The sequence below is a fragment of the Brachycentrus maculatus genome, unplaced genomic scaffold (assembly GCF_059751285.1).
Source record: "Brachycentrus maculatus isolate JH-2025_06_01 unplaced genomic scaffold, ASM5975128v1 h1tg000180l, whole genome shotgun sequence".
Taxonomy (NCBI): domain Eukaryota; kingdom Metazoa; phylum Arthropoda; class Insecta; order Trichoptera; family Brachycentridae; genus Brachycentrus; species Brachycentrus maculatus.
Window position 1 is genome coordinate 2266881 of NW_028280931.1, and position 20206 is coordinate 2287086.

The window sequence follows — 20206 nt, forward strand, 5'->3', positions numbered from 1 at the left end:
AACCACACTACTCAAATTCTTGGAAGTTCTATATATATGAACCAATTTAGAAACCTTGTTCATGAATCACTTGAACTTCACCAGAGACATCTATTGGTGAGATGAAAATAAGCTTTTTACTGAGCAGAAACTCTTATATTAGTATGTGAGGTCCGAATCCTGGATTATAATCATACGTGAGAAACGCCAGAAAATATCATATAAATTTTTATTATGTTAGCTTATAATTTGACCAGTTAATTTATTTAAAACATTTTGAGTGTGTCCAAATAATTGTTCATAAATCTGGATTATCTCCAATTAACTTCCGTAATTGGAGATAATCCAGATTTGTGAACAAGTATTTGGACTATACTACAAGTATTTGGTATCCAGCACGGTAGCTAAACACGCTGACCATTACACCACGGAGGCGGACATATTTTATATACCAAAAGTAATTTGCAAAACCTACTCTAAAAAATACCAAACAATAAATTAAATAAAAAAAATCTTACTTATTTATATTACATAATATATTGTACACCTTTCCTTAAGTATTTTTGCAGTAAGTATGTTTTTTTTAAGACTGGTAATACGTTTTCTCGTGGTATTTGGGGATTGTGAAGAAGTCATTTAGGTACATCTACGATATAGTACATCTAGGATATAGTACATTTTCTGGGCATTCCGAAAACATGCACAACTGAGAATTTACGATTTTTGAAATATGACGTTGTTGAAAGGAGTGAGCGAAATGTACTCGTACATATTTCTTGACTATTAGAGCATAAATTAAAATTTGGCGCTTATAGGGTAGTGTTGTACTGTATCATAGCACCCTAGCGATAAAATATAGAACTACTTTTGACATTTCGACCCGCCATAATCCATGAACAATTTTTTTTACCGACCGAGCAATGGCGGCTGCTAGATAGAATTGCCTTTATTGTCGACTAGTTATTTCATCTTATCGTTGTACCCTATTACATAAATAATAGAAAAATATATTTTAAGTTCTATAAAGAACATTTGTTTGGGGTTGTGCCATGGTTTTTGTTCCGATCAGTGCAAACATGGACTTGATAATTAATTGAGGTTATGCGGTGTTGATTGTTATTTTTCGCAGTGATTTCATTCATATATCGTAAACATGAGTTATAATCGCGGGGGTGATGGAAACTCGGGGTACAAGAAGTTTATGGGGTTCCAACTGCCCAAGAGGCAGCCCAGCGCGCATTCCATGAACGCCGTTCCACCACCATCGACTGGACTCTCCAAGCAAGGATACTCCACAATGTCATCCATAACGCAAAATGCTATGAGTGCTAACTGGGGAGGAGTCAGCAGGAAAAGGACTAAGACCGAGGATGAGTATGTTACCTTTATTATTAATATTTTGTGCAAATTTTCATTTGATTTTTTTGCATGTATTTTATTCGTTTGTGTACAATGGCCTATTTTAGTCAAGTGTGGCAATATCTAATAAGATGTCCATCGCAGAGAAACTCATTAATTTATGAATACGGGTGTTTGTTTAATGAAATTCAACTCAATTTTAAAAAAAATCCATGTTACTCTGTTTTGGAGTCTACACCATATTACTGACATCCTGCATATCTAATTTTCTCTCAAAACACAATCATCCAGTGCAGTGAGAAAAAGTTGGATATTAATTGAAATATAATAGTATATTATTTTGAGAAATAATATACTTTTACTTCTCAAAATAATAAATCAATATGATCCACAAAGTTAATGCTTTCAATATTCAAAACAGAAAGATAGTAGTGTTTCAGACATTTTTTTCAACTGTATTTCTAGTTTTTTTTTTGCATATACCTGTTTTTTTTAAAGTGTTTTTGAACATGTGAAGTGTCAGACTAAAGAATACCGTATATTTTTCATTTTGTTTTTAAATGCATGATCAGGAAAACTTAGCATGATCAAGTATCTCAAATACTTGATAGTGGTCAGGTCAGGAGTCGGAATAATCGGCGTGTATGTACAAATGTGGAAGAGGCGAAGATTGTGTGCAGACAGATTAATTATTTTAAAAATTAAACACTTATTGTGTTTTACCACTATTGAGTTTTATTTCATTACACATGAATAGTTTCGAAAACTAGTGTTGTTTTCATGGATAGGTGATTACAAAAACTGTGAGTTTTTTTTTTTTAATTATCTGTCGATGAAAACAACTAGTCCTGTGCGATGAAATAAAACTCTATATCGCTCACTCCTTTCAAGAACGTCATAAATCAAAAAACTTTATTTTTCAGGAGATCGTTTTTAAAGTTTGAAAATATAATACAATGTATTAAAAATAAATATCAAGCCACTTACTGAACTATTTACTGTGCAACAGATCTTTTTAGGTAAAACCTGAAGGTTTTTTCTCCATTTGAAAAATATTAAGTATATTTAAAAAAATAATTAAACATTACCTTTTCTTCAAAATGAAAAAACAACACTTTCTGCCCTGTAGCGAGAAAATGTTAAGTTAAAAATATGCCTCTTTTGCTGGAATATAGTACATTTTTTGGGCATTCCGAAAACATGCACAATTGAAAATTGACGATTTTTGATTTATGACGTTCTTGAAAGGAGTGAGCGATATGTGGTATTATACAAGTGTCTAATTTTTAAAATGATCAACATGTTTCACAAAGTTAATGCCGAATCAATAAATAACACATCGACAGGTTAGAGTAGTATTCTATTATCTCTGCCTATCCCTGCTAAAGCGGTGCAATAATTGTTTTTTTTTAATGTTTTATTTTTTAATGAATAACAGAATTATAACTATTATAAATAATAATATATTTGGGTAGCATGTTTTCTAGGGATGGAAAGATTGATAAAGACATAGAAAGGAGAGTGAATGCTGGGAACAGAGTGAATGGTGCACTAAAATCAGTTTTAGCAAATAAAAATCTATCAGCGGAAGCTAAACTGGCAGTACATAATGGAGTTCTGGTTCCAACCCTTATGTATGGAAGCGAAGCATGGAGTTGGCAAAAGAAGGATGAAAGCAGACTGAATGCAGTCGAAATGCGATCCCTCAGACGAATGTGTGGCAAAACGATGTTTGATAGATGTTCAAATGATGAAATAAGGAAAGAATGTAAGGCTGAGATAAGCATTATCGATAAAATTAAGAAAGGTGTGTTGAGATGGTTTGGACACGTGGAGCGTATGAGTGAAGAAAGAACGGTTAAACAAATTTATGGAGCGAATGTAGTTGGAAAAAGAAGCAGAGGACGACCGAGGAAAACTTGGCACAATCAGGTATGTCAAATACTTGAAAGCGGCCGGGTCAGGAGTCGTAATAATCGTCGGATATGTATGAGGAGATGCATGAATGTAGAAGAGGCAAAGAATGTTTGCAAAGACAGAGTGGTGTGGCGCTCTATTCTCTCTGCCTACCCCTGCGGGGAAGCGGCGTGATGGTTAGTTAGTTAGTTAGTTAAATAATAATAGAACTAATAAGCATTAGCCATAACCCCATAACAATTACTACTATTACAAGTGCCCATAATTTTTATTTTTTTATTAAGAAAATATCCGCAAAGCCTCTACTTTTTAGAGGCATGTCTGCAGGTAGAATAGTAAGGATAGGGAAGGTGAATTAGAAAAATACTCCACAAACACCCAGACCAATTGAAAGTAAATCTTTCTTGGATTTATTTATTTATTGGTGCATACACCTGTAAGGCCTTTACATATAGAATATAACTAACTAACTAACTAACTAACCATCACGCCGCTTTCCGCAGGGGTAGGCAGAGAGAATAGAACGCCACACCACTCTGTCTTTGAAAACATTCTTCGCCTCTTCCACGTTCATGCATCTCCTCATAAATACCCGCCGATTGTTACGACTCCTAACCTGACCAATTTCAAGTATTTGGCATACCTGATCGTGCCATGCTTTTCTCGGTCTTCCTCTACTCCTTTTTTCACTTACATTCGCCTCATAAATTTGTTTTACCGTTATTTCCTCACTCATTCGTTCTACATGTCCAAACCATCTCAACACACTTTCTTAATTTTATCGATAATGCTTATCTCAGCTTTGCATTCCTTCCTTATTTCACTATTCGCACATTTATCATACATCGTTTTGACGCACGTTTTTCTGAGAGATCGCATTTCGACTGCATTCAGTCTACTTTCATCCTTCTTTTGCCAATTCCATGTTTCCATATAGAATATAAAGAGATAATTATGAATGTACAGCAATATAATGGAACGTAAGTTCATGACTTAATATAAAATATATAGACAGAAGGGCAAAAATAATAAACAAATCATAACAATATTAATACAAAGTGTAGGAAAAAAAAACACTCAAAGCCATCGCAAGAACATTACACTCCCATGTCGCTCAAATTTAGGGACATCAAACACTGTTGTTTGAAATGGGTGAAACTAGTGTTAAATACCTCTATGTGACCATAGTACCTTTTAATAAAAATAAAATTCTTTGCATGGGTAGATGCAAGGAGTAATTTGTTTTGGTTTTACAATAATGAAACAATGAGTTGTCGTGCGTATTTCTATTAGGTACCGTAGAACGGGGCTACTTGAACTTCGATGTGTTACTTGAGCCCAGTACAAAAAAATAAGTGTCACCTGTCAGGGAAACAATGAATCATGTCGATACGTTCATTATTGTATACCAAATACAGATCTAAATTTAAAAAAATTACTGTGCTCAAGTAACACATGAAAGTTCAAGTTTGAAGTTCTGAAGTTTTTTGATTTTCTATTATGATTGATTTCCATTTTGCAATGGGCACAAAAGATAATACAGATTTATTAATGGTAAAAGATTGAAATATGTAAAAAGAAAACAATAATATTACTCTAGAAACGTAGTCAAAGTTTAAGTAGCCTTGTTTTACGGTACTGTCACCTGTCAGGGAAACAATGAATCATGTCGATACGTTCATTATTGTAGACCAAATACAGATCTAAATAAAAAAAAATTACTGGGCTCAAGTAACACATGAAAGTTCAAGTTTGATGTTCTGAAGTTTTTTGATTTTCTATTTTGATTGATTTTCATTTTGCAATGGGCACAAAAGATAAATATTAAGATAATACTGATTTATTAATGGTCGAAGATTGAAATATGTAAAAAGGAAACAATAATATTACTCAAGAAACGTAATCAAAGTTTAAGAAGCCTTGTTTTACGGTACTCAAATTTTTATAAGTAGCATGGTATTTAGTTTGCAATTGGTGGGAATCGAACCCGCGAAACCAGTTTTGCAGTCAAGCATCTGCCCAACTATACCACGGCGCCTGTCACTATTTATTAAATACACTATTTATTAAGTAGAAACATTTTTCTTCAGTGATAATTTGATTGGATCGCTCCAGGTACTTTGAAGAAGAGGAGGAGCCGGCGCGGCCCGCCCTGGAGTACATCCCGGCTCCGGGCAGCCCCTCGTACGTGGCGCCTGCGCCCCAGCAGGAGAGCTCCGACGAGGAGGACCCCCTGGACGCCTTCATGGCGGGCCTCAAGGAGCACAGCGGGCGCGGGGACGCGCCGCCCCGGGGCAAGGGCAAGGCCCCCGGCGGCCGAGGCACCCGGGGGGACATAGACGAAGAGGATAACGAAGAGAGCTATTATAGGTAAACTTGATACACTTCTTCTTTTTTATCCATGTTGGAACATATGGCCAACACGAGACGTCTCCAAGTCACTCTGTCATGCGCCATCTCCTTGGCTTCCGGCAATTCTACAGCTTTATCAGAATACATAGTGACCTGAACAATTTAACACGTTGAATACCACAGCTATTTTCAGAATTTCAGTCAAAAAAGCCAATTTCACAAACAATAAAAATATTCTTTTACTTGTTGATTTTTAATATTTTCTTTATAACTATATTTTCTGTTCATTTATTAATCAATTTTCTATTTATGTAAGCCAGCAGTAAGCTAGATCATTATGGCTCATCCCCGGGTAGTTTTGGAAGAGTGTGTTCGGTTCAGAGTTGTGAAAGTTATTGTCATTAAATTTTAATGTAAAAAAAATCACTTTAAAGACAAACCGGTGAATCGCCGGCTTTGTGGGTCAGTGACAAATTGACCTTGGTCGGCGATTCCCGGCTTTGTGTTGCAATGGTTTAACCTGCGATAATCCAACGTTTTTCTAGGTGGTCGGATGATCAAATTTGTCAGGTTATATTATCACAATTGCCTTAGACTATTATATTAGTTTGCAAATTTTATTATCATTGATATTATTTTAGGTATATGGAAGAGAACCCCTTGTCTGCTAACGATGACGGATCAGACGCAGAAATAGAATACGATGAAGATGGAAACCCCATAGCTCCGGCCAAGAAGAAGTTTATCGATCCGCTCCCTCCTATTGACCATACTGAGATAAACTATGTGCCATTTGAAAGAAATTTCTACACTCCACATGCAGACATTCAAGCGCTCTCCAAACTGCAAGTCGAGGACTTAAAGAAAGCTTTAGGAATCAAGGTGTGACTTTACTATTTCATAAAACATTAAATAAAACTAAAAAAACTTAAACTTAAAATTAAGTTGATTTTAATTAATATTTCACTTAGTAAATACCACTATTTCTTAAAATCTACTGTGACATGTGTTTCGATGCATTCCGCATCATTTTCCGTATAGGTAATACCATATAGGTAAACTTGATACGCTTGATAACTTAAAGTAAACTTGATACGGTGTTTGAAAATGATGCGAAATGCATCGAAACACGTGTCACAGTAGATTTAAAGAAATAGTGGTATTTACTAAGTAATACATTAATTAAAAATGGTTAGATTTTTACCAAAAAGTGACTGCCGAATCAATTACTAAAATTAATTGAGTTGTGTTGAGATGGTTTAGACATGTGGAACGAATGAGTAAGGAAAGAACGGTAAACAAATTTACTAGGCAAATGTAGTTGGAAAAAGAAGTAGAGGAAGATCGAGGAAAATTTGCCACTGTAGTAAAAAAATAAGTTTATAAAAAAAATAGTTTTTTTTATTATTTGTCACTGGTAAATACATCTGTCTATAAAAAGACATGTTGTGTAAAATTTTCAAAGTAATCGGTGAATATCCTTAAGAGATTTACGATTTTGAATAAACAAATATTTAGTTTTGTTTATACAGACGACTGATTTTGATTTTTAGTTTAGATGAACTTTTTTATCTTATTTTCTAACTGGTACATTTTTTTCTTTAAATTACATATCCTTTCTTTTAAATATTCCATAGTTGAAATATACTTAATACATCTAGAAGAAGACCAAAAAATTCATGGATGCTACAGTAAGATAACACGATTTGAAGGCATGGCCTATGTGACGCTGTATATGATAGGACCTACAACCATAAGACGAGGAGAGCTGACCTCAACAGCCAACAAAGATGATAAGTTAGGATTGAGCCAGGAAGAAGATATTTGAAATTAAGTTAAAATATTCCATTGTTGGAAAAAAATTGTTTAAACTGGTTTTTTTGTTATAGTTAAGTGGCGCCCAACCCCCTCAGCCTGTGGCCAGTTTCATGCACTTTGGTTTCGACGAGGCATTGATGAAGAGCATCCGAAGAGCGGAATATTCCCAACCCACCCCCATCCAGTCTGCGGGGATCCCTGTAGCCCTTTCCGGAAGAGATTTAGTGGGTGAGTAATTATTTTGGAGTTTATTAATGCAAACACAAATAACTTCGAGAACTACAGATGTTCTTATCACCCGTGTTCAAACTTGGAACTACAAAGTTTTCAAAACTAGTTGTGTTTACATTAACACTTTGTTGTCAGTTTTTTCAACAACTCCGACCCGATTAGTTTACTAATTAAGGCTGTATACTTATCACAAGTAACCTAATCACAAATAATCGCAAATCCCATTCTGATCTGTACAGTGTTTTTTGATATCTCGCAATCTGCCAAAAGAAAGCAAATAGAACGCTTATAAGTGTCTCCCGCTCTCTAGCAGGAGACGCTTAGGTAGCTTTTAGGTAGAGACCTAAAAGACGCTTAAAGCGTTTCCCGCAAACAGTGTGTTAAAATTACTGTGAATTGTAAAGCGCCCTTGAGGTGATTTCTCACAAAAATAGTGCTTTGTAAATTGTCTGATAAACAATACTCTGTACATTATTTCCGCATTCGTATAGCCAAAAAATTAAATATCCAAATTAAAATTATTGACAGTGAATTCTGGTTGTTAAACATTGGCTAATATTGCCGTTGTGTTTACCCATATTGCAGGGATTGCCAGAACTGGTTCCGGTAAGACTGCGGCCTACCTTCTGCCTCTGCTGGTCCATATAATGGATCAAAAGGAGCTAGTTGAAGGAGATGGACCCATTGGACTTATTTTAGCCCCCACCAGGGAATTGGCTCAACAGGTATTTATTACTCCACCTCTTAGATTATCAAAGCGGATTTTATTCATAAATAATAAATTTAAAAAAACAATGAAAACAAAACTGAAAAAACATCATAAATTATCTTTGTATTTTAAGCAATTTAATGGTTTTTAAGTTTCACTCAATATATATTATCACATTGGGAATGGTAAACTTTATTACATACATAAATGTAATTTAAAGCAGGGAATATTAGATTGCATCAAAAGAATGATGACAGATAAGAATGGATATAATTTTTGTTTTGTATCTCTATAGTATAAAATTCAATGTAAAAAAGTGACAAAAAAACCATATTGAAAAAAAATTAACACTCATTTTAAAATAAAAATTTTGACTTATTTAGATGCTTTAGTTTATGCAGTGACTTTTCAACAGTGATTTTTCAACTGAAAATTACACTTGTCGTAACCATTCTCCGCATCCGATAATATTTGGGATTGATCCTCAATTAATAATTAATTATAAATATCTTATTATAGGTCTGGGTGATGAAAAATAAATATTCAAACATCATTTCAGCACTGCAAATGGAGGAGAAAATCACACTGCACATGATACATGGGAACTGCATAGAAAGAGTCAATGCGTTGATTTTTCCAGATCTACATGGAAGCAAAGAGATTCGGCAAGGTTTACAACATCCAAGTTGTGTGTTGCTACGGCGGAGGGTCCAAGTGGGAGCAGTCCAAGGCGCTGGAAGCCGGGGCGGAGATCGTGGTCGCCACTCCGGGAAGGATGATCGACATGATCAAGATCAAGGCCACCAACCTGCAGAGGGTCACCTACCTGGTCATCGACGAGGCTGACAGGATGTTCAACATGGGTTTTGGTTAGTGCTGACTAATACCAACCTGACAACTGCTGAAGAAAAAAAATTTTTTTTTTTTTCATTATTTATACAGATGTCGAGGTTGCGTACACTTTGATTTTTTTGGCACATGGGTGGACTGAGCGTCTGTAATTTACAAGACAATATGATAATTTCAGATTTTAGCAGGATTTTCATTTCAAATATTAAGATATGTTCGAAACATACAAAATAATACCGACATTGGGCAACAGAGTCCACTCAGCTTATAAAATAATACAGTAAAATCGAAACGAGATTGAGAAAATTTGGCATAATCAAGTATTTCAAACACTTGAAAGTAGTCAAGTCAGAAGTCGGAATAACCACGAGGAATAATATATGAGGAGATGCATGAATGTGGTAGAGGCGAAGATTGTTTGCAAAGACAGAGTGATGCGGCGTTCTATTATTTCTACCTACTTGCGAAAAAACGGAGCGATAGGTGTTAGTTGGCTAGTTAAAAACAAGTTTTTAAAAACAAACTTTTTTAAAATTAATTAGTATCCCTGCATTTTTCCAGAGAGCCAGGTGCGGTCGATATGCGGTCACGTGAGGCCCGACCGGCAGACGTTGCTGTTCTCGGCCACGTTCCCGCGCCGCGTGGAGCGCCTCACGCGAGACGCCCTGCGGGACCCCGTGCGGGTGCAGCAGGGAGACGTCGGAGAGGCCAGCGCAGACGTCACCCAATCTATCAGGTAACACTTTCTGTCCTCCATAAACCGTTATAGTGAAAGTTGAATTTTCGACTTGAAATCCAACTTCGAAATTGCGGAGTGTCGAATTTTTTACTCTGGCGTCAGTGTGTTTTTAGCAGTTGACCATAGAAGTTGTGTCACAGCGCACGCAATTTTTATTTTTCATTATTTCATATTGTTTCATATTGACAAATTGTCAATATCCAAATAAGTCAATTTGTCCAAATAATTAAAGACAGGACCCCACAAAATGGACCCTTAAAGTTTTAAGATGGAGATCTTGGGAAAATAAAAGAGGCATTGGAAGACCTCAAAACCGATGGTCTGACGACATAGCCGCTGTGGGGGGTAGAAACTGGCTGCAAACAGCAACAGACCGAAAAAATAGAAGGATACGATAGAGGCCTATATCCAACATAGAAGATTGTGGAGGTTGTCCTAGTGAAGAACAGATGGCTAACATAGAAGATTGACAAATAAACAACATTTTTATAAAGAAATATTTATTTTTATTTTTTCAATTGCAAAAATTTACCTTGCATCCCTTGCAATGTAAATTTTTTTGGCTTGAAAAAATTACCAGGGAGTAAGCCAATGCAGTGTGTTATGTGTTGTGGTGCCCGTACCAGGTACGGGAAAATATGCAAAGGCCATATTTTTTTGGCCTGCTTATACCTTCTCTATTCTATTGTAAAAAAAATACATTAGCAAGCCTGTTAATTTGTTTAAAACTCTTTCAGAATATTTAAAACGCAACCGCAGAAATGGAACTGGTTACTGAAAACATTAGTAGAGTATACGTCGGCTGGAAGTGTCTTGATATTCGTCACAAAAAAGGTATGATTAGTTTTTTTACAACATTTTGAGTGTGTCCAAATACTTGTTCACAAAATCTGGATTATCTCCAATTACAGGAGTTATTTTCATTTTATTTTTTGATATCTCATCAAATGCCCAGACTTCCATATTCTTCTTCATCTTTGATGAGATATCAAAAAATGGTATGATTAGTATTTACTCTCTTATTGTCATCTCTTATTGGAAAGCTTAATTCCACATTCCGAAGCCCCATTCCCAACTCACTCAAGACAAGAGTGTTCAATGCGTTCTACCCGTCCTAACCTATGGCGCGGAAACAATGACTCTGACCAAGCAATCCTCCCATAAGTTGCAAGTTGCACAGAGGAGTATGGAGCGAATTATGCTTGGAATAACATTAAGAGACAAAAAAAGGAACGATTGGATCCGACGCCAGACTTAGGATTTCATATTGATATATCTGAAATGAAATTTGTAAAAACAATTGTAGGCTATGTGGCCTGTTTTTAAGAGGGATCAGCCTCCTGCGATGTGGATTCCCAATTGTCGATCCATCTCTTTGGTGATCTTCACGGAGTCATCTACCTTAGGGTTGGCCGTACAGTGTAATGTGGGGAAGTCTGGATGGTTCCATTCTCCTCACATGCGCATACCATTATCTCCTTCGTTGCCTTCCCCACCTAGTGACATCTTTGATCTCGCATATTTCCCCTATCTTGTTGTTCCTTATTCTGTCTCGTAGACTCTTGCAAGATATGTTAAATATATTTTCTCAAAATATTGCTAATAAATAATAGCCTAAACACAATTGTATCATATATACCCAATAATGTAATAAAAAATGATTTTACAACTGACAGCTTAACACATTGTTGTCGGGTGGTTTTTTCATCAACCCGACCCTAATGATAATCAGTCTGCTGTTTGACCCTCAGTATACTAATCACAAGTAACCGCAAACCCAATTTCTATCTGTACAACGTTTTTTGGCGTCTCTCGCGCTCTACCACAAGAAAAGCCGTTCTCTACCAACAATATTTAAAAGACGCTTTTAACCGGTCCGGGAGTATGGACGTAAATGAATGACAGTGTGAATTTTCCTTAAAGGAGTATGGACGTAAATGAACGTCGAAGTCCGTCTGTCAGTTGTCTGTCTTTCATGATGTAACTTGTATAGCAATGACATCTGTGGATATTTGTGTGTAATTTTTTCATAATTGAAAAATATTTCGAATAGGTGTTTTTTTTTCAAAATTATTTGAACATAATTTCTATCTTCATAATACATCGATTTAATAAATAAAAAAAATTCATGTAAAAAGAACCCACTCCCCACAGAAAGTCGGACATCAAATTTGTACTCCCGGAAAGGTTAAGCGTTCCTGCTAACAATGTGTTAAAGCATGGGTCGGCAACCTGCGGCCCGTGGACCGCATGCCATCTTGGTGCGGCCCGCGAGATTCTCGCCGCAACGCACATGATGGACGATATTATACACAATCGAGTGAAAGGAAGCGAGAAAGGGAGCGAAGGGAATCTCATTGATTTTATTAAATACAATAAATGTCGTTAAAATATACACTTAGCGTTTTATTTTTAAAACTAAAATATTTGTACATAAATATTGTATGTATACCTACTGCAAGTGCGGCCCGCACTGATCCCCATGAAAAATATTTGGCCCTTTTACAACAAAAGGTTGTCGACCCATGTGTTAAAGCATGGTTTCCCAAACTATAGGTTGCGACACAACAGTGGGTCGCGGTGAATATTGAGTGAGCCCTCGCCACTGTATATATGAATTTAAAAAAATTCAAAATGATGAATTTCATGTTTCATTCAGCTATTTTCTCTAAAACAGCTAAGAGGTTAGTCCCATGATTGGAAATTTTTGTTAGATGGGTCGGAGCCCAACTTTGGGAAGGTATGTGTTAAACAATATATATATACAACTTCTGAAATTTGAGTATTGTAGTTTCAATCCTGTTATGTACACGTGTATAAAGTGATCACTGAAATAAAAATAACCAAACTTCCATATTCTCCTCCATCTACGTTGAGATATTGATTTTCTGGGTATATCGAATTTCTCCATGGCATTGGAGCATGACAATTTCGACCTGGCTACAGCCTAAATTTTTTTCTCAATTTACAAATTTGAATTTTTTTTCTTCCTACAGGTTGATGCGGAAGTAGTGGCTGGTAATCTGACAGTCCAGGAATATAATGCGCTCTTGCTTCACGGTGATATGGACCAATCGGAGAGAAACAAAGTCATCACGGCTTTCAAGAAGCAAGAATCTAACATTTTAGTAGCGACAGACGTAGCAGGTGAGACTTATTCAACCCGCAGAGTGATACTTTCCACCCAATTTTTTCCGGCATTCACTAGCGTCATTTTCTGGCGTCACACATATTGACGCACATTGTCTTCAACAGAAACTTCCAGTTGTGCATTTGGTAAACAAATAATTGTAGGCGTCTCGACTTTGAAGATGAAACATCCATCGTTTATATGAATGAAGATGGAAGTCTGAGCATCCCGGGGCTTACGACCTGACGTTTGGCTGACTTGAGTGAATGCTTTATACACTTACGTAACATTCACCATTCTGCCCATTATTGAACATCCATATTCAACCTGTACAATGTTTTTTGTACACCCAACTCCGATCTGTACAATGCTTTTTGTACACCCAACTCTGATCTGTACAATGTTTTTTCGTACACCCAACTCCGATCTGTACAGTGTTTTTGTACACCCAACTCCGATCTGTACAATGTTTTTGACGTCTCGCACTCTTCCCAAAGTAAGCAAATAGAACGCTTATAAGCGTCTCCCACTCCCTACTAACAGTAAGTTAAAGACAGTTTCAAGCTATTCCCACTAACAATGTATTAATGAATTAAATTGTAATATTTCTTTTATTCTAAATAAAAAATTTAAATGTCTCACAATTAAAATGGTCAACTTGTTGCTCAGCCCGAGGTTTGGACTTCCCGCACATACGCACGGTGATCAACTATGACGTGGCGCGCGACATTGACACGCACACGCATCGAGTGGGGCGCACGGGGCGCGCCGGCGTGCGGGGCGACGCCATCACGCTGCTGCTGGCCGACAAGGACAAGGACTTCGCGGGCCACCTCGTGCGCAATCTCGAGGGAGCTAGTCAGGTAATCCATGACATAACTCCGTCCCAAAATATTTCCAGACCTTAAATGATTCTAGACTCTCATATATTATTTAAATTTAAATACAAAAATCCATTTCTTTCTTCCTGCATAATCTTTATTTTTAGAGGCTTGTCTGCAGGTAGAATAGTAAGGATAGGGAAGGCAAATGTGAAATATACATTTCAAACACGCAGACCAATTGAATATAAATCTTTCTTGAATTTATTTTGCACTTGGTGGGAATTGAACCCGCGACGCCAGTTTCACAGTCGAGCATCTACCTAACTACGCCATAGCGTCTGTCTATATATTCTAAAGTAAAACTATATAAAATCACACTGTAAACCCTTGATACATATTAGTAACGTAACTTATATGTAATTATTTTTATAATTCTTCTTCTAACCCTTATCCGCACCTAGTGGTGCATAGGGCACTGCATCGTATAGACACACAGTTATTTTGATTGTTTATTGCATGAAGGCAAGGTGATCAGTCCTACGCTTCAAGTACCAGTTCAGGGTTATATCAAATAAATTTGAAAGTGAATATCACTTATATTTATTTTGACCACCCTGGGAATCGAACCCAGGACCTCCAGCACGGCAGCCAAATGCGCCAACCTCTACTCTATTACTTTAATACAAAAATAAATACATTTTGTCAGAAAAATTTATACAAAATCATGGTTTTGAGCCCTGTCTTGTTGTTTATTTAATATAGAATTTTGTCTAGCCTCAAACTAGTCTGATGATGTTGGTAATGACAAAACTCGTAGTGTAATCATGTGATTCCCAAGGGGGGTCAAATAAATATAAGATTTTTCACTCTTCATATTTATTCAACATAACCCTGGACTGGTGCCTGAAGTGGAGGGCTGATCATCTTTCCTTCACGTGTTAACGATCAAGATAACACTGTGTCTATATGATGCACTGTTCTATACACCATTGGGGTCCGAATAAAAGATAAAGAGGTTTCGGTTCAAAGGCCTTGTTGACAACATTACAAAGTATTATTTATTGATTCGGCATTAACTTTGTGGAATGACATGATTATTTTATTAAAATTAAACACTTTAATGAGTTTTATTTATATATACCACTAGTTTCGAAAACGACAGATGTTTTCATCTTCTGGTAAAGATTAAAACTGAAATTTAATTCTATGTATTTTCAATTTTTAATTCAATGTGTTTTAATTTGTACCAGAAGATGAAAACATCTGTTGTTTTCGAAACTAGTCAAATTAAAAATTGAATTAAATAGAACTAGAACACATTGAATTAAAAATTGAAAACACATAAAATTAAATTTCAGTTTTAATTTGTACCAGAAGATGAAAACATCAGTGATTTTCGAAACTAGTCATATATGTATTTTTAAATAAAACTCATGAAAGTGGTATAGTCAAGTGTTTAATTTTAATAAAATTACAAAGTGTATTTTTTTCTTTAGGAAGTGCCGCAGGGTCTGCTGGATATGGCGATGCAGAACGGGTGGTTCCGGAAGTCGAGGTTCAAGTCCGGGAAGGGGAAGAATCTCAACATCAGCGGCGCCGGCCTTGGGTTCAAGGAGAGGCCGGGGCTCAAGGCGCCCGCCCCGGAGGAAGACCTGGACATGGCCGTGCTGGCGCAAGCCGACGCCAAGAGGGGCGGACCGGCCACCGACAGGCTGGCCGCCATGAAGGCCGCCTTCAAGATGCAGTACGGTCAGGTAATTGAGAAATTTATGTATTAAATGTTAAATCAAACCAACTAACTAACTAGCCATTACGCCGCTTCTCCGCAGGGGTAGGCAGAGAGAATATAACGCCACACCACTCTGTCCTTGCAAACATTCTTCTTTCTTCCTAACCCTTATCCGCACCCAATGGTGCATAGGGCGCTGCATCATATTGACGCAGTGTTATCTTAATTGTTAACAATCTTATCTTAGCAAGGTGATCACTCCTGCGCTTCTGGGAAAAGTCTAGGGTAATATTAAATAAATATTAGAGTGTAAAATCACTGATATTTTTTTCACCCCCCTGGGAATTGAATCCGGGAACTCCGGTACGGTAGCTGAACACGCTTACCATTACACCACAGAGGCTGACAAGATAACAGTGTGTAGTACTAGTATTAGTATTATTTTTAGACATCTCATCAAAGATGAAGAAGAATATGGAAGTCTGGGCATTTACGAGGCTGTCCGTAAATGCCCAGACTGTCATAGGCTGGTTCAAGTGATCACTTTACACACATGTAACATTCGCCCGTCATAGACTGGTTTAAGTGATCACTTTACACACATGTTACATTCGCCAATTCTACCCATTATTGACAACCACTTTGAAACATTGTTCTTTAATCACCAGAACTTCACTAGAGACATCTATTGATGAGATGTAAAGAAGCTTTTTAATTAGCAGAAACTCTTTATTAGTATGTGAGGTCCGAATCCTGGATAATCACACACATGAGAAACGCCAAAAAATATCATTTTCATTTTTATTATTTAAGCTTATAATTTGACCAGATAATTTATTTACAACATTTTGAGTGTATGCAAATACTTGTTCACAACACATACTACAAAAAAATGTCCCTTACTGTATTTTAAGTTTGGACAGCCGAGCAGTAACTAAATGTTTTGACTCATTCGACCAGTTCACTATCATGCTTCATCGCGTGTTCTTTATTCTCAACAGTTCACGGCGGCGAGCGATCACTCGTGGGAGAAGACCCACATGGAGAGTCCAAACGAATCGGAGTCCGGCCCGTCCGGCGCGGGCGACGAGGCCTTCTTCGCGGTTCCGCTCCCCCCGCCGCCCCCCGAGAGGGTGCGGAAGAGCGGCAAGAAGAGCAGATGGGAGTAACCGACAACCAACTCGTCAACAGTTGACATTTCAGAGAACTACGGAAACAAAATGCACTGGACGCGGTATTCTTCTATCGACACATTTTGGACGGGTATTTTTTACGCCTGCAGACCCCTGGGCACGGGATTTAATAATTATGGATATAAAGTTAAGATAGTATTTGGATAAATAAAATAAATTTGTTTTTTGATTCACTCACTTTTATTATTATAGTTTTGGCAACAACCTTTTCCCCTCTGTATGTATGTATGTATGTAGGTTGTTGCCAAAACTTCGTACGAACCCTTATCCGCACCCCAATGGTGCACAGGGCACTGCATCATATAAACGCAGCGTTATCTTAATCGTTAACACACGAAGGAAAGGTGATCAGCCCTCCGCTTCAGGTACCAACCAGTCCAGGGTAATATTGAATAAATATTAGAGTAGAAAAATCACTTATATTTATTAGACCCCCCTCTGGGAATCGAACCCGGGACCTCCAGAACGGTAGACGAGCGCGCTGATCATTACTCTAAGGAGTTGCCAAAACTAGTTTTATAATAATAAAAGTGAGTGGATCAAAAAACAAAGTTATTTTATTTCTCTGAATAATATATTACAATGATCCACAAAATTAGTGCTTTAAATATCCAAAATCAACAAAGGGGTATGAAATATTTGTATAAAAACATTGGATAATTCCTTCTTTTCTGCCTTTGAAATGAGGCTGGTGCAGAAGGTAAAAATACCCTTCCCGTCCTCAAGCATCAATCGACCAAACAGCTAGAAATACCTTTCCTGTCCGAAGTGTGTTGAGACTAAAGTGAGTTATATTCTCAATATTATTAATATTTAAAGCATTTACTTTGTGGTTAGTCATTTTACTTATTTATTTCTGTAAAAAAATAAATAACTGAAGTGAGTTGTTTATTAGCAAACTCAACTTCTTCGCTGTCCCTTTCCCGCACCCAGTGGTGCATAAGGCACTAATACAGTATTATCCCGATTATAAATCACACGGAGGCTTATAAATCATCTTCACACTGAAGGCGAAATAATCAACAATAAGACAAAAATGAATGTTTGAAAGTTTTATTTAATGTTTATGTTAGAATTAAAATTAAATACATTTAACGCCTATTACTTCTTTATTAATTTGACCATAAATGTCCATAATATCGCGCTTTTGACGTAATAATTCCCAAATATGGCACTCAAGACATCATCCATTATTATTATCAATAACGGAGTTATAATTTTTCACAATTTGTTTGATTAATTAAAATTTTGAATTATTCTTCCAAAAAGTATGTTTTGCTCTTTTATATTAATATGAATATAAATGCATATTTTTTAATTACTTAAAATTTGTATATCATTGTCTTGGGTTGTGATTTAAAAATTATATTTGCGATTCACTTCAAATATCCAGAGCCCGCCTCCGCCCTGCCCCTAGGATGTCAGATTCACGCCAAAACGTTTTATCTGATCTCGTAATGAGAGCACCATGTAGCCATTGGAGTCGTATTTGCAAATAGACTTCTCAAATGTGTATGTACTTGAATCGTGTATTTCTGCAACAGATCTCTGCCAATTTTTATACATGAGTCACGTGTTAGTATTTTATTATATGTAAAACAATTTTCATCGTTGTGTAGATATCTGATATTATCAATTTTGTATTGTTTCGATATTTTTAAGCATCACACATTGCCTGCTGACTTTTCATTAGTCGATAAATAATTAAAAAACAAATGCTAGTAAGATTTGTACGGAGTTGATTACAAATTTGTTGATAAATTTCTTTTTTTACACTACAAATGTAGGACAAAGGATATACATACCTTTTTATCTTAAATATATATTGGTAGTTGGAATAATGATGTTTGTACTAAGCTAAGTCAAAAGGAGAATCTAAATTATGATACTATATTTTGTCAAACTCGGAGAAAACGCTTTATAAGATTTAAATTGTACTAGTGTCTGTGAAAATCAATAAAAACTATGTACGAAAAAGAATTGAAAAACCAACTTACAAACAGGTGTAACTCAAATTTACGGTTTCAATTTTTTTATTATTATTATTTATAAAAACTAGTATACCCGTTTAAGTGCTAAGGAACATTTGGGAATACTCGTTCCTCATTAAAAAATGTGAAGATTCCTTTTGGTTGTGTGTGTACATAAATGTAACATGTCAGATTTATATTTCATTAAGCAGATAATCAATCCATATAATTTTGACATAAACTCAAGCACATTTGTTTCTGAAATTCTATCATAATATTACTCAAAGATTTGAAACTTTTTTCCAAATTCAGGTATTGTATATGATTCAATATTAATAAATATAAGTATATTTAGTGTTACGTCTTGTCAGCTCATTAATTTATTTATTTTTGCTCAAAATATATATCGCTCACTCCTTTCAACAACGTCATATATCAAAAAATTTTAATTTATAGTTGTGCATGTTTTTGGAATGCCCAGAAAATGTACAATATCCCAGCAAAAGCGGCATATTTTTAACTCACTATTTACCCGCTACAGGGCAGAAAGTGTTGTTTTTGCATTTTGAAGAAAAGGTATTGTTTAATTTTTTTTTCAAACATAACTAAATATTTTTCAAATGGAGAAAAAACATTCATGTTTTACCTAAAAAGATCTGTTGCACTGTAAAAAGTTCAAAAAGTGGCTTGATATTTATTTTTTATACATTTCATTATATTTTCAAAAACAATCTCCTGAAAAATCAAGTTTTTTGATATATGAAGTTGTTGAAAGGAGTGAGGAATATGTGTATATGTTGTTTTATAGTACGAGAAAATAAATATGAAGAAAGTTCATAAAAATGTGTATTTTGTTTCTATAAAGTATAAAGATAAAGATGATATAAAGATATGTACTTTTTCATTTTACAGTAAACTCCCCTATAACATTGAGATATGTACCGCATTATTAGAGGGAACATTGTAAGGGGGCTAATGTTTTTAAATTGTATTGTAATTTTAAATGACTCATTTCAGTTATATCTGCTGTTTAAAATGTAAAAATACATTTTAAAACATTTACCTCTTATGATGTTTCCTGCGATAACGCGGTACCTATCTCAACGTTATAGGGAGGTTTACTGCATAAAGATTTCCTCGCTTGAAATAATACAAAAATTTGAGTACAAAAATTTAAAGAATTGTTCAATAATTTATGGGCTTTATTTATATAACTTGTGTCATAAAATTTCTTTAGCAATTTTAATTTTAATTTAGAAAAAGAGAAATATTTGTGGGTTTATTATTTACACGAATATTTCAATTTCATACTATTTCTGTGAGCCTAAGCGGCTCATTATTAGAAATAGGTATCAAATTGTGGTAGAGTGGGTTCTAACCCAGAAACTCTGATTTAAGAGTCCGCGA

At 35.8% G+C, this 20206-nt stretch overlaps 1 protein-coding gene across 1 annotated transcript; it reads left to right on the forward strand.

The window, feature by feature from the left end:
- Window positions 1–877: 877 nt before the first annotated feature.
- On the forward strand, window positions 878–17931 carry LOC148308002 (ATP-dependent RNA helicase DDX42). Its single transcript, XM_088262436.1, has 12 exons — window positions 878–1353; window positions 5371–5625; window positions 6249–6489; window positions 7497–7653; window positions 8242–8381; window positions 9006–9234; window positions 9776–9950; window positions 10691–10787; window positions 12950–13100; window positions 13753–13946; window positions 15404–15661; window positions 16638–17931. The coding sequence occupies exons 1-12, from the start codon at window positions 1133–1135 to the stop codon at window positions 16803–16805; spliced, it is 2286 nt and encodes a 761-aa protein (XP_088118562.1). The 5' UTR covers window positions 878–1132; the 3' UTR covers window positions 16806–17931.
- Window positions 17932–20206: the final 2275 nt, after the last annotated feature.